The sequence below is a fragment of the Equus asinus genome, chromosome 18 (genome assembly GCF_041296235.1).
Source record: "Equus asinus isolate D_3611 breed Donkey chromosome 18, EquAss-T2T_v2, whole genome shotgun sequence".
NCBI classification, from domain to species: domain Eukaryota; kingdom Metazoa; phylum Chordata; class Mammalia; order Perissodactyla; family Equidae; genus Equus; species Equus asinus.
The window spans coordinates 42,120,052-42,135,923 of NC_091807.1; the positions used below are offsets into that span (position 1 = coordinate 42,120,052).

The 15,872-nt window shown below is 39.5% G+C and overlaps 1 protein-coding gene across 16 annotated transcripts in view; it reads left to right on the forward strand.

Annotated features, from left to right (window-relative positions):
- The window catches only part of DIP2A (disco interacting protein 2 homolog A), a 142,555-nt gene that overhangs the window by 57,590 nt on the left and 69,093 nt on the right, over positions 1–15,872 (forward strand). For 14 of the 16 annotated variants that reach the window (XM_070489121.1, XM_044751130.2, XM_070489120.1 and 11 more), the window contains one exon: positions 14,763–14,882. The exons of the other annotated variants lie outside the window; for them this stretch is intronic. In XM_070489121.1, coding sequence (XP_070345222.1) covers positions 14,763–14,882 — 120 coding nt within the window. The remainder of the gene's footprint in view (positions 1–14,762; positions 14,883–15,872) is intronic. 16 annotated transcript variants of the gene reach the window in all.

Below are 15,872 nucleotides of genomic sequence, written 5' to 3' on the forward strand. Positions count from 1 at the left end.
GTTGTACATCATTATTAGTCATGTTGTAGGTATACCACTTCACCCCTAGTGCCCTCCCCCCACCCCCCCTTTCCCCTGGTAACAACCGATCAATTCTCTTTGTCTATATGTTAACTACCACCTATGAGTGGAGTCATACAGAGTTCGTCTTTCTCTGTCTGGCTTATTTCACTCAACATGATACCCTCAAGGTCTATCCATGTTGTTGTGAATGGGACGACTTTGTCCTTTTTTATGGCTGAGTAGTATTCCATTGTATATATATATATATATATATATACCATATCTTCTTTATCCAATCATCAGTTGCTGGGCACTTAGGTTGGTTCCGTGACTTGGCTATTGTGAATAATACTGTGATGAACATAGGGGTACCTGGAATTTTTGGAATTGCTGATTTCAGTTTCTTAGGATAGATACCCAGTAGTGGGATGGCTGGGTCATAAGGTATTTCTATTTTTAACTTTTTGAGAAATCTCCATACTGTTTTCCATAGTGGCTGCACCAGTTTACATTCCCACCAACAGTGTATGAGGGTTCCTTTTTCTCCACAGCCTCTCCAACATTTGTCATTCTTGGTCTTGGATATTTTTGCCATTCTAACAGGTGTAAGGTGATACCTTAGTGTAGTTTTGATTTGCATTTACCTGATGATTAGTGATGATGAGCATCTTTGCATGTGTCTATTGGCCATCCGCATATCTTCTTTGGAGAAATGTCTGTTCATGTCCCCTGCCCATTTTGTGATTGGGTTGTTTGATTTTTTGTTGTTGAGCTGTGTGAGTTCTTTATATATTATGGAGAGTAACCCTTTGTTGGATAAATAACTTGTAAATATCTTTTCCCAATTATTGGGCTCTTTTTTTGTTTCAATCCTGCTTTCCCTTGCCTTGAAGAAGCTCTTTTAGTCTGATGAAGTCCCATTTGTTTATTCTTTCTATTGTTTCCCTCATGTGAGGGGTTATGGTGTCTGAAAAGATTCTTTTGAAGCTGATGTCAAAGAGTGTACTGCCTATATTCTCTTCTAGAAGACTTGTTTCAGGCCTAATCTTTAGGTCTTTGATCCATTTTGAGTTTATTTTAGTGAATGGTGAAAAAGAATGGTCGATTTTCATTCTTTTACATGTGGCTGTCCAGTTTTCCCAGCACCACTTGTTGAAGAGACTTTCTTTCCTCCATTGTAGGCCCTCAGCTCCTTTGTCAAAGATTAGCTGTCCATAGATGTGTGGTTTCATTTCTGGGCTTTCAATTCTGTTCCATTGATCTGTGCACCTGTTTTTGTACCACTACCATGCTGTTTTGATTACTATAGCTTTGTAATATGTTTTGAAGTCAGGGATTGTGATGCCTCCAGCTTTGTTCTTCTTTCTCAGGATTGCTTTAGCACTTCGGGGTCTTCTGTTGCCCCATATGAATTTTAGGATTCTTTATTCAATTTCTGTAAAGAATGTCATTGGGATTCTGATTGGGATGGCATTGAATCTGTATATTGCTTTAGGTAGTATGGACATTTTAACTCTGTTTATTCTTCCAATCCATGTGCATGGAATGTCTTTCCATCTCTTTATGTCGTCATCGATCTTGTAGTTTTCGTTGTATAGATCTTTCACTTCCTTGGTTAAATTTATCCCAAGGTATTTTATTCTTTTTGTTGCGATCGTGAATGGGGTTGAGTTCTTGAGATCTTTTTCTGTTAGTTCATTGTTAGCGTATAGAAATGCTACTGATTTATGTATGTTGATTTTATACCCTGCAACTTTGCTGTAGCTGTTGATTGTATCTAAGAATTTTCCTATGGATTCTTTGGGGTTTTCTATATATAAGATCATGTCGTCTGCAAACAGCGAGAGTTTTACTTCTTCGTTGCCTATTTGGATTCCTTTTATTTCTTTTTCCTGCCGAATTGCTCTGGCCAACACCTCCAGTACTATGTTGAATAAGAGTGGTGAAAGTGGGCACCCTTGTCTTGTTCCTGTTCTGAGAGGGATGGGTTTCAGTCTTTGTCCGTTGAGTATGATGTTGGCTGTGGGTTTGTCATATATGGCCTTTATTATGTTGAGGTACTTTCCTTCTATACCCATTTTATAGAGGATTTTTATCATAAATGTATGTTGGATCTTGTCGAATGCTTTCTCTGCATCTATTGAGATGATCATGTGGTTTTTGTTTCTCATTTTGTTAATGTAGTGAATCACGTTGACTTGCGGATGTTGAACAATCCCTGTGTCCCTGGTATAAATCCCACTTGATCATGGTGTATAATCTTTTTGACGTATTTCTGTATTTGGTTTGCCAAAATTTTTTTGAGGATTTTTGCATCTATGTTCATCAGTGATATTGGCCTGTAGTTTTCCTTCTTTGTGTTGTCCTTGTCAGGTTTGGGGATCAGGGTGATGTTGGCTTCATAGAATGTATTAGGGAGTGCCCCATCTTCGTCTATTTTCTGGAATAGTTTGAGAAGGATAGGTATTAAATCTTCTTTGAATGTTTGGTAGACTTCTCCAGAGAAGCCGTCTGGTCCTGCACTCTTATTTTTGGAGAGGTTTTTGATTACTGTTTCTATTTCTTTACTTGTGATTGGTCTATTCAGATTCTCTATTTCTTCCTGATTCAGTTTGGGTAGGTTGTATGAGTCTAGGAATTTATCCATTTCTTCTAGGTTGTTCAATTTTTTGGCGTATAGTTTTTCATAGTATTCTCTTATGATCCTTTGTATTTCTTCGGTATCTGTTGTGATTTCTCCTCTCTCGTTCCTAATTTTATTTATTTGAGACATCTCTTTTTTTTTTCAGTGAGTCTGGCTAAGGGTTTATCGATTTTGTTGATTTTTTCGAAGAACCAACTCTTTGTTTCATTGATCCTTTCTACTGTCTTTTTTGTTTCAATATCCTTTATTTCTGCTCTAATTTTTATTATTTCCCTCCTTCTACTGACTTTGGGCTTTGTTTGTTCTTCTTTTTCTAATTCTGTTAGGTAAGATTTTTCTTGCTTATTGAGGTGAGCCTGTATTGCAATGAATTTCCCTCTTAGGACTGCCTTTGCTGCGTCCCAAATAAGTTGATATGGTGTGTTTTCATTTTCATGTGTCTCCAGATAATATTTGATTTCTTCTTTAATTTCTTCAATAATCCATTGTCTGTTCAGTAGCATGTTGTTTAGTCTCCACATTTTTGCCCCTTTCTCAGCTTTATTCTTGTAGTTGATTTCTTGTTTCATAGCATTATGATCTGAAAAGATGCTTCATATTATTTCAACCCTCTTGAACTTATTGAGGCTTGCTTTGTTTCCCAAGGTATGGTCTATCCTTGAGAATGTTCCATGCGCGCTTGAGAAGAATGTGTAACCTGCTGTTTTTGGAGGAAGTGTTCTATGTATATCTATTAAGTGCATCTGGTCTAATTTTTCACTTAATTCTTTAATTTCCTTGTTGATTATCTGTCTGGATGATCTATCCACTGGTGTTAATGGGGTGATGAGGTCCCCTACTATTATTGTATCGGTGTTGATGTCTCCTCTAACTTTGTTAATAGTTTCTTTACAAATTTTGGTGCTCCTGCCTTGGGTGCATATATATTTATAAGTGTTATGTCATCTTGGTGGAGTGTCCCTTTTATCATTATGTACTGCCCCTCTTTGTCTTTCTTTGTCTGTTTTGCTTTGAAGTCTACTTTGTCTGATAGAAGTATGGCAACACCTGCTTTCTTTTGTTCATTATTAGCTTGGAGGATTGTCTTCCATCCCTTCACTCTGAGTCTGTGTTTGTCTTTGGGGCTGAGGTCTGTTTCCTGAAGGCAGCATATTGTTGGATCTTGTTCTTTGATCCATCCTGCCATTCTGTGTCTTTTGATTGGAGAGTTCAATCCATTTACATTGGAGTGGTTATTGACACCTGGTGGCCTACTGCTGCCATTTTATTACTTGTTTTCCTGTTCTTTTGCATTTCCTTTGTTTCTCATCCCATGATTTTTGGATTCCTAATTCAAGTAGGTAAATTTCTATATTGGCTTTCTTCTTATTTGTAATTTGTGTCTTTATTCTTGTTATTTGTTTAGCGGTTACCAGGTGGTTTGTATAACACATCTCATATATGAGATAGCCCTTTTTCTGATAGCCTCTTATTTCCTTAAATTAAAACGTTCCATCCCTTTTCTCTTCCCCTTCTAGGTTGTTATTGTCAGATTTTTTTTTTCCCTCTTCTTTTTTGTGTTGTCAGTTTGTGGTTAAAATGACTAGGTTATATTTATTCTTGGTGTTTCCGTTCCATTTATCTTTAATGTTTTATTTAACTTTTGCTAACCTGTTCTGATGGAGAGCTGCTACTTTCTGTTATTGTCCTTCTGCTTATCTCCTTTGTTGTGGATTTTGTAACCCTTTTCATTTTTTTGATTTTTCAGGAATGAGGTTCTTCCTGAGTCATTTCTTGAAGAGGAGGTTTTGTGGCGATGAACTCCCATCACTTTTGTTTATCTTGGAAAGTTTTTATTTCTCCATCGTATTTGAAGGATATTTTCGCTGGGTAGAGTATTCTTGGCTGCAGGTTTTTGTCCTTCAGAGTTTTGAATATTTCATTCCAATCTCTTCTGGCCTCTAAGGTATCTCCTGAGAAATCTGCCGATAGCTATGGGGTTTGCTTTGTAAGTTATTTTCTTCTGCCTGGCTGCCCTTAGTATTTTCTCTTTGTCGTTGACTTTTGCTAGCTTCACTACTATATGCCTTGGGGTTGGTCTTCTTGCATTAATAAAGTTTGGAGATCTTTTGGCTTCTGTCACATGAAGTTCCATCTCTCTTCCCAAGTTTGGAAAGTTCTCAGCCATTATTTCTTTGTACAGGCCTTCTGCCCCCTTCTCCTTCTCTTCTCCCTCTGGTATATCTGTAACCCTTATGTTGCATCTCCTAATTGAGTCAGATAATTCTCGGAGAGTTTCTTCATTTCTTTTTAGTCTTAGTTCTCTCTCCTCCTCTGTCTGCAGCATTTCTATATTCCTATCCTCCAAATTGCTAATTCTGCCCTCCATATTATCGACCCTACTGTTCAGAGAGTCCAGATTTTTCTTAATGTCCTCCATTGTGTTCTTCATCTCCAGTATTTCTAGTTGGTTCTTCTTTATAGTATCAAGCTCTTTTGTGACATAGCTCCTGAACTCATTGAGTTGTCTATCTGAATTCTCTTTTAACTCATTGAGTTTTTTAATAATGGCTGTTTTGAAATCATCGTCATTTAGGTTATAGATTTCATTGTCATTGGGATTGTTTTCTGGGTGCTTATCATTTTCCTTCTGTTCTGGAGATTTAATATATTTTTTCATTCTGCTTGATGGCATGGATTTGTGCCTCCGCATAGAGATAGAGTTTAGTCGCTGCTTCCACTTGTTGCAACTGGTGTGCAGGGGGAGCAGCTGTTTAGACTGCACCAACCAGGAACCCTATCAGCTGTTACTGACTGGACCTGGGCCTCTCCTTGTAGTCACAGTGGTCCTGTGGGGTCCCTAATCAGTTGTGGGGGCAATCGCAAGGGGGCCTCAGGTTGCTGGTGCCTACTGTTACAGCCCACCCAGACGCACTCCCTCCTTGGGGTCTGCAGGGGTGTTATGGGCTTTCCCAGCAGCCGGGAGCAGGATCACCTATAAACGCAGCTTTATCACTCTCAGAGGCCACACAATCCCACTTGTCCACTATAGGTCCCAGCAGAGCTATGGGTATCTTCTGCAGTATGTCGTTAGCTCACCTAGCTGTGCTACTTTTGCCCCAGGGCCTTCCAGCCTTGTGATTGCCAGTCAGGACCTCTCCAGTAGTGCTGTGCAGAGGCTTTTGCTGAGGCTGCTGTGGGAACATGGAGTTCCCCCCTGGGCCACGTAGCCATTCCACTGGAGCTCCACCCAGCCCCACACCAATGTCACAGAATCTCTGGAAGCCCCTTGCCTTGTCTGGGACACGGCCAGAGTCCGTGGGCCTGGCGGCAGCTGGCAGGCCACTGCCTTGCGGGGAATTCTGCTCTTTGGGAGCTTCCTGGTGTTCTGAATGCTGGGCGGGGCCTCCCTGCTACTGGTGAGCAGAGGCCTTCCCTGCCGCTGGGTGCGGGACCCTGGAGTTTCCCCCTGGGCCGCGGAGCTGGGCGCTGGAGCTCCACCCAGTCCCCAAGCACATCCACAGGAAGTCTGGGCGCCTCTTGCACTATCCGTGCACAGCCGGAGACCGTGGGCCTGGCAGCGCCTGGCAGGCTGGTGCCCTGCTGGGGAATCCGCTCCCTGGGAGCTTCTCTTTGTTCTGATTGCTGGGCGGCGCCTCCCTGCTAGTGGCAAGCAGTGGCCTTCCCTGCCAGTGGGTGCGGGACCCTGGGGTTTCCCCCTGGGCCGTGGAGCCAGGCGTTGGAGCTCCACCCAGTCCCCAAGCCCGTCCACGGGAAGTCTAGGCACCTCCTGCACCGTCCCATGCACAGCCGGAGACCGTGGGCCCGGCAGCGGCTGGCAGGCTGGTGCCCTGCCAGGGAATCCGCTCCCTGGGAGTCTCCCAGTGTTCCCTATGCTGGGTGGGGCCTCCCCGCTAATGGTGAGCAGAGGCTTTTCCTGTTGGTGGGTGCGGGACCCTGGAATTTCCCCCTGGGCTTAATTGTAATCACAGGGGGCTTAGGTAGGGCTGTTGTCACCTGTTTCCACTGTCGCTCCGCCGGTGAGTGCACACTCCCACCCTTGGTGCGTGGTGATGCTGTGGGGGAGTCCGCTGGAAGAGAGCCTCTTGGAGGTACTAGGCTGTCTGGGGGTCGGGGGTCGGAGAGTTTTCACCTATTTCCACTTCCTCCCGGGGGGAAGTCTGTCCGCCTTCCAATGTATAACAGCACGCGTCTCTCAGACGTCTTGAGATGCTATCTGGATATCCTTTGTTAACCGGTGAATGTCGAATTAGTTGTAGATTTGAAGGGGGAGAGACAAAGAAGACCGGTCACTCCACCAACTTGGTCCTGCCTTTTGCTTATTTTTTAAATGTGTTGTTTGCTTTCTTGTTAAATAGTTTGAGAGTTCTGTATATATTCTGGATACAAGTTCTTTATCAGGTTTATAGTTTGTATTTTCTCCCAGTCTGTGGCTTGTGTTGTCATTCTCTTAACAGTGTCTTTCAAAGAAGAAAAGTTTTTAATTTTGAAGAAGTCCAGTTTACCAATTTTTTTCTTTTATGGATCGTACTTTTATGTCATAGCTAAGATATATTTTCCTAACCCAAATTCATAAAGGTTTTCTCCTAGAATTTTGTAGTTCTAAAGTGTTTTATGTTTAGGTGTATGATTGACTTGAGTTAATTTTAGCATCAGTGCATGGTATGAATCAAAGTTCACTTTTTTGTATATAGACATGTAGTTGTTCCAGCATCATTTATTGTAAAGACCATTCTTTCTCCACTGAGTTTCTTTGGCATCTTTCATGAAAATCAGTAGACCATATATGAGAGGAGTCAACTTCTGGGCTCTGTATGCTATTCCGTTGCTCTTTGTCCATCCTTACACCAATGCTGTACTGTCATGATTACTGTGGTTTTATAATCTTGAAATCATGTAGTTTGTATTCACCTCTGCTTTTCATTTAAAAAGTTGCTTTGGCTTTATTTTTGCAGAGGCTTTGTAGCTCCTTTGCATTTAAATACATATTTTAAAATCAGTTGTTAGTTTCTAACAAAATTCCTGCCAGATTCTGATTGGTATTTCATTGACTCTCTAAATCAATTTGGAGAGAATTGACGTCTTAATGATATTGTATATTTCAATTGACAAATACAATATATCTCTCCATTTATTTAGCTCTTATAAAAAACTTTTTCACCACTGTTCTGTAGCTTGCAGTGTGCTGGTGTTATATATATTTTGTTAAAATTATCCCAAAATATGTTATATTTTGATGCTATTTTAGGTGGTATTTAAAATTTTTTCCAATTGTTTTTTGCTAGTCTATAGAAATACAGTTGATTTTTGTATATTAATTTTATATTGGTTCTAGTAACTTTTTGGGTAGATTACTTAAGATTTTCTACATGCATGATCATATTGTCTATGAATACAGTTTTACTTTTCTTTCCAAATTGTTTACCTGTAGAAACACTTATTTTTCTGGCTTTACTGTAGTATCTAGGAGTTCCAGTGATGTCAATTAGAAATATCAAGAGTGAAGATAACTTGCCTTCTTTCCAATTGTAGGGAGAAAGCATCCATTTTTCCCTTTTTTAATTGTGGTGTTAGCTGTGGGTTTTTCATAGATGCCCTTTATCAGGTTGAGGAAGTTCCCTTTTTGTCCTAATTTCCTGAAAATTTTTATTGTGAATTTTGTTAAATGATTTTTTTGATCTATTAAACTCATCATGTGGTTTTTCTTCTGTAGTTTGTTATTATAGCAAATTTCATTGATTGATTTTTGAATGTTAAACCAAAGTTGTATTCTCAGGATAAACCCCACTTGGTTATGATGCATTATCTTTTTTATGTATTGTGGATTTGATTTGCTAATATTTTTTTGTAAAGGATTTTGTGCCTGTGTTTGAGGTACATACTGGTCTGTAGTTTTCTTCTCTTGTAATATCTGTTTGGTTTTGGTATCAGGATAGTGCTTGTCTCAAAATGAATTGAGAAGTGTTCTTTCCTCTTCTGTTTTCTAATCAAAAAAAACTTATTTTTCTATTCTTGAGTCAGTTTTGTGTCTTTGAAGGAACTTGTTCATTTCATCTATGGTTTCCAATTTATGGGCATAAAGTTGTTCATGATGTTCCCTTATTATCCTCTGATATATGTGGGATCAGTGGTGCTGTCCCCTCTTTTATTCCTGATATTAGTTATTAGTGTAGTCTCTCTTTTCATTCTAGCTAGAGAGTTAATTGAATTTTATTTATCTTATCTTTCAAAGAACAAGTTTTGGTTTAATTGATTTTATCTATTGTTTATGTTTTTCCTATTGTGTTTATTTCTACTCATATTTATTACTTCCTTCCTTCTCCTTACTTTTGGGTTTACTTTCTCTTTTTCCAGTTTCTGGAAACTTTTTCCAGTTTCTAAATGAATCTTTGGTCTAAACTCACTGCGTTTAGACCTTTTTCTTGCTTCCTAATATAAGTATTTAAAGCTATAAATATTCTTCTAAGTGCTGTTTTAGCATCCCACATATTTTGATATGTTGACTTTTTTAATATTCAATTCGAGATATTTTCTAATTTCCCTCATGCTTTCAAAATTTGACGCATGATTTATTTAGAACAGTGTTGCTTAATTTCAACAGATTTCCAAATATTTCAGATGTATTTCCCTTATATATATAATTTAACTCCTGCTGCATATATTGAAACTTTTTTATATTTTTTTTTAAAGATTTTATTTTTTTCCCCAAAGCCCCCCAGTACATAGTTGTATATTCTTCGTCGTGGGTCCTTCTAGTTGTGGCATATGGGACGCTGCCTTAGCATGGTTTGATGAGCAGTGCCATGTCCGCGCCCAGGATTCGAACCAACGAAACACTGGGCGCCTGCAACGGAGCGCGTGAACTTAACCACTCGGCCACGGGGCCAGCCACATATATTGAAACTTTTTAACGGCCCAGCGCTTTGTCTATTTTGATGAGTGTTCTAATCAGAAATAATGTTGTTGGGTAGATTCTTCTGTAAATGATAGTTATATATAGTTGGTTGATAACATTTTTTTGAGTCTTCTCTATCCTTATTGACTTTCTGTATACTTGTTCTATAACTTGTTGAGAGAGGGATATTGAATTTCCAACTATAATTGTAGCTTTGTCTGTTTGTTTGTTAGATCTGTCAGTTTTTTGTTTCATTTATTTTGAAGTTCTGTTATTAGGTGCATACATATTTAAAATTGTTATGTCTTAATGAATTGGCTCCTTTGTCTTTATAAAATTTTCCTTGGCTATAGTTCCGAAATCTCTTTTGCTTGATATTGCCTTCAGCTATTTTATGGAGTGTTTACATAGTAAATTTTTTTATCCTTTTACTTTTACCCTACCTATGTCTTTGAAATTAAATGTTTCTCATATTTAGTTTTTTGTTTGTATTTTTTTCTGAGGAAGATTCGTCCTGAGCTAATATCTGTGCCCATCTTCCTCTGCTTTTTATATGGGTGATGCCACCACTGCATGACTGACGAGTGGTATGTAGGTCTGCGCCCAGGATCCAAACATGCGAACCCAGGCCACTGAAGCATAGAGCACTGAACTTAAGCACTATGCCACATGGCCAGCACCTCTCGTGTTTAGTATTTTATTCATTCTTGCTTTTTTCTTTAGGCAGACAATCATTGCCTTTTCATTGGAGTGTTTGGGTCATTTATAGTCGATGTAACTGGTGGTTTGGTTGGGTTTACATCCATGATCCTGCTACATTTTCTCTATTTCACCTATCTGTTAAATTCACCCCTTTCCTGTCTTCTTTTGGTTTATATTCTATTTTATCTCCACTTTTATTTTTTTTGTGGCTGCTCTAGGATTTACAATATGCATCTTTGCCTCATTGGTGTGTGCCTTCAAATAGTATTTTACGACCTCAGTGTGGCAAAGGTGGTCTTTTTAAGAAATGTTATTGGGACTACTGGAAAGCTTTTTGGGAAAAGTTAAAATTAGATCCTTTCCCCACACCACTGAAAAGGAAAAACTTCAAAAGATTCAGATATCTAAATGTAAGAAATGAAGATTAAGGGGAAAAAATTGGTGAATTTCTCTTTAACCTGGTTATAAGTAAAAGCTTTCTAAATTTAATTAAAAATCTACATGCAATAAAAGTAAAGATACATGAATTTGACTGCATGAAACTAAAAACCATCCTTTACATGTCAAAATAATTTCATAAAGTCAAAAGAAAAATTGACAAACTAGGAGAAAATATGTGATGATAGATAAAGGTCTAATAGTTCTAATTCAAAAAGGACTTTTTTTTTGAGGAAGATTAACCCTGAGCTAACATCTGCCACCTATCCTCCTCTTTTTGATGAGGAAGACTGGCCCTGAGCTAACATCTGTGCCCATCTTCCTCTACTTTATGTGTGGGACGCCTACCACAGCATGGCTTGCCAAGTGATGCGTAGGTCCGCACCCAGGATCTGAACCGGTGAACCCCGGGCTACCTAAGCAGGACGTGCGAAATTAACTGCTGCGCCACAGGGTTGGCCCCTGAAAAGGACTTTTAAAAATCAAGGGGAGGGGCTGGCCCCGTGGCCGAGTGGTTAAGTTCGCGCGCTCTGCTGCAGGCGGCCCAGTGTTTCGTCGGTTCGAATCCTGGGCGCGGACATGGCACTGCTCGTCAGACCACGCTGAGGCAGCGTCCCACATGCCACAACTAGAGGAACCCACAACGAAGAATACACAACTATGTACCGGGGGACTTTGGGGAGAAAAAGGAAAAAATAAAATCTTTAAAAAAAAAAAAATCAAGGGGAAAATACCCAAAATCATATGGATCAGGGATCAACGAACTAAGGCTTATGGACCAGTATCCTGTATTTGCAAATAAAGTTTTCTTGGAACATTGCCGTGCCTGCCCTTCCCGTATCATCTGTGCTACTTTCATACCACAATGGCAGAGTAGGGTAGTTGTGACAGAGACTGTCCCGCTGCCCAGAATATTTACTGTCTAGCCCTTTAAGAAACGTTTGCCAACTCCTAGTATAGGAAAATGGGCAAAAAATGTAAAGAAACAGTTTCACAAAAATAGATATAAAAATAAGTCTTAAACATGATGTTTAGCCTTTTTATTAATTAGAGAAATACATGTTATTGGTGGGAATGTAAAATAGTTTAACTTCTTTGGAAGGGAAATTGGTAAAATTTATATATGGACTTACATTTGGACCCAGCAAGGCCAATGTAGGAATTTACCCTGAACACACACCTCCAAAAATAAGGAAATGCGTGTGCACGAGGTTGTTCACTGTCGTGCTGTTTATAATTGCAAAATATTGGAAACTACCTAGCTATCCAAGCCTCACAAATTGGTTGAATAAACCTAGTACGTTCACATTGTGGAGTACTATGCAGCTGTTAAAAATAATGGGAATGATCTTTATGACCTGGAATGAGGTAATTTTCTAGAAGCTATTGGTAAGTGAGAAAACAAAGAGTAAAAGAACATTATAGTTCCCCACTTTTTGTGTGAGAAGCAAAGGAAAATAAACTGTGACATATCTGCTGGTCTTTGTAGAAGGAAACACTGGAAGGATAAACCAGAAAACAGTGAAGTTGGCCACCCCTGGAGGTGGGGTAGGGTGGGTAGAAGGAGTTCAGGATGGAGTGATAGTTCTTCATCTTTTTGTATAGTTTTGACTTTTTAAAAGTTTGTTAATGTTATACATATTCAAAACATAAACTTAGAGGATGGGAAGAAGGGAAAAAGCCCATAAAATTGAAAGCAAGCGGACATAAACTCAATGGTATTTCCAAGAAGTACCATAGCCACACTTAAGGGAGTGATAGCAAGAGCTGATATAGGTAAGTTGTGAACATGATATTTGACCATGCACCTCAGTCTTGGATGGGGTTGAGTGTCAAGGGCAGCAAACAAACCCTGAACTCTGGTTAGCAGGTTTGTGTTCTGTAGTGGTATTGGTGAAGAAATTTGGAAATTACTTTATATACATTATAGTGTTGAGCAAAGGTGTCGATGTTGTTGGGAGCCAGAGTTCTAACTGTGGAAGAAGGGACATCCAGGTGTGAATGGGACAAGGCAAGAAAGAACCCTGTGGGGAAGACTGGAGTTGGAGGTATTGGTGTGGACTCATGATTTCCAAGATATAAATGTATATGTTTATGCTTGTCTGTGCACACATGTATATTGTATGTGTAGGTGTGTATGTCCATGAATACATACGTGTCTCTATACATAGTATTCTTTTTTAACTCTGTGTACGAAGAGAAGCAAAGACACTGCAGTAGCACCAAGCACACGAGTGACCAGATGTTGGTTTTTAATGTTTCCCACTCTCAGAAGAACGAGGGCTCCTTGGAAAAATGACTGATTCCAGGCCTGGAGCAGGGTAGCATAAAATGACTCTAAAGTATCTTATGACAGAACATAAGGCAGTGCTCAAAAAACTGTTGGGGGCATGTCACAAATCAATTTGCATGGGATCCTACTGGCTAAAAACAGAACAGTTTTATGCATCAAAATAGTTAAGAACTGTACTGATTTATAACAATTGCGAAAATAGCAATCCATGAGTCCTTCCTGATGATTGATTGATTGATTGATAGATAGATAGATAGATAGATAGATAGATAGATGACAGACAGAATGCTGAGTGCCAACTAGTAAATGTAAATAGAGAGCTAAAGTTGGGAAATAATTTTGCAACCTTTGCAGTAAAAATTTCTTCTGGAAAGAATGATCCAGTGTCTCTTAAATGCAGGAAGAAAGTTATGTGAGGATCAGGATATTCATGTGGTCTTAAAGTTTCTCCTAACACATTGCTTATTCATTGCATAAGAAAAAACAGTAACGATGTAGTGGAGAACCCAGACAGCACTCTGGGTGATGAAAACCGTCTCCATGAGAGCAGGTGGACGACCATATATCTGGACATGAGATTTAGGTAGTATTTCAGCCAGGAATGCAGCACCTGAATTGAACCATGAGAAAACCTTGAGCAAACTCAGAAGGAGGTATGTTCTAGTTAGTAAAAAGAAAGAACTGTAGTCTTTCAAAAAGAAATCAGTGTCGTAAAGGACTAGGAAATGTTCCAGATTAAAGTAGACTATAGAGTTGTGACAAGTGAATACAGTTCTTGATTCTAGGCTGGCTCCAATATCAGAGGAAGGAAAATGCTATAGTACATTGTGGTGTTGGCTGCCACACTTGCAGTTGGATGGTGGATCAGCTAGCTGTCTCCACCCTCAAGAGGGGGTATCTGGGGTTCAGGGGGCCTTCCTTAACTCCTCTTCCATGCGTGCTCTTGGTCGTCTTCCCACGTCTGTTTTCCTTAGAGCACTCATCAACCATGTCAAGTGTTTTTGTTTATTTGCATGTGTACATATTTTTGCTGATTTTCACCCAGGAAATGGTGAGCTGGTTGAGGGCAGACTCTTATCTGTCTTTTTGCTGACCTTACAGCTCCCAGAACAGCATTTCTTAATAATTTTTGAGGACATCAAACAGCTTTGTTTATGTGGGTTATACCTCTTGATATTTACCATATTAGAAATGAAAACTAATGACTTAAAAAAATTTATTAGTTCATTTAAAAATAATAAACTCATTATGTCTTAACATATATACCACTTATTTATGAAAAAATTTCTAAAACAACAAAAATTTATGAGAAAAATGAGCTTATTTTTTGCCAATCTCTCCCATGACTGGCATAATAAAAGCATCTGGGTTCTTATGTCTCGTCTCCATTCGGTCTGTTGTAATATCACGTGCTGAGGCCTCTGGGATTCTCCACTGTGTGCTTGTGGGAGGAGGAGAGTGAGAAGGGCAAATGACATCCTGATATGACTATGGAAGTAGTTTTGACCTCATGAACCCCCTGAAAGGGTCTCAGGCCACCCCCAGTGGTCCCTGGACCACTTTGAAAACTGTTAACTTAGAACAAGTTCTAGTTCCTGGAAGGCATTCAGTAAATATTTGTTAAATGAATTAATAAATTGCAAAGTGGCTATTTGATGGGGCCAGCTCTTGGTGGGATTTGTAAGTTCCGAAGTGTTCATGTGGTTGGTCCCTGGACCTCATTTCCAGGTCATGTTCTCCAGAGGGTTTGGTGTGTCCTAGCCTCAGTGCTCTTCTTCCTATGACAGGTGTCCCTGTGAACAGCAGAGTGTCCTCCAAAATCCAGCAGCTTCTAAACACCCTGAAGAGGCCAAAGCGCCCTCCACTGAAGGAGTTCTTCGTGGATGATTTTGAGGAGTTGTTGGAAGGTGAGATTGCTGACTTTGGCTCTTGAGATTGTGTGACCCGGGTGGCTGTTATGTCTGGAGACATAGGTTAATGTTCATCATATGTGGGTTATTGCTATGATGTTATGACACAGTAAAGTGATATTCTCTCTGTTCCCAGATGCTGTGATCACTGTCTGTGATGGTGAATTCAGCATCACACTTGACTGCTAGCTTTGTTTGAGCAGGTAGAAAATTCATTGCTCACAGTTAAGAGACTTAATGTTTCTCTGTGCCTCCTTTTATTTATTTTTAAAAAGAAAATTACCAAGAAATGGAAAGAAGTGTAAACCTGTAGAAAGGGAACAGAAATAAAGCCTAATATGAGATTGAAGTGTATGAATATGTTGTTAGAGACTTGGGGGCACATGGCCAGCCCACCCCTCAGCTGCTGGCTGCTTTTCTGCACAGTCGCCGCCCCACAGACCAGCTCCAGGTGTCTCCTCCGTACATAAGGATTAGACACGACTGTTATAATCAGATAACAGCTTTCAAATTCAGAGTTCAATGGGTAGTCTTTTTAGGGTAGTCTTTCTTAAACTTGGACAAATTTGGCTTACATATGCACTGGAAATATAACTGACTGTATTTTATTTTTTTCTTTCAACATGGTGATCGTTGTTTTGAATGCCCAAACTACTCACTTTCGTCCTGTACAAGTGAGACTAGTGTCTGCTTCTCAGGTGTCATCAGAGTCGGCTGTAACCCCGTGAAAGCCTGGCTATCACTGCCATTGTTCTGGGGATTGTTGTATGGGGTCACAGTAACCAGGATCCGTCATTATCCATGACTCCATCCATGATGAATCTCCATCCGTCCTTTGGGCAATCGGTCTGTGACTATTAGAATGAGAAGGAAATCTAAACAAATTATTGTAACCTTTTTATAACTGGTACTTTTTTAAAAATAAAATTATAAAATATCAATGCTTAAAAAGAGAATATGTGCATAGTACTATGAAATGTTGATTTT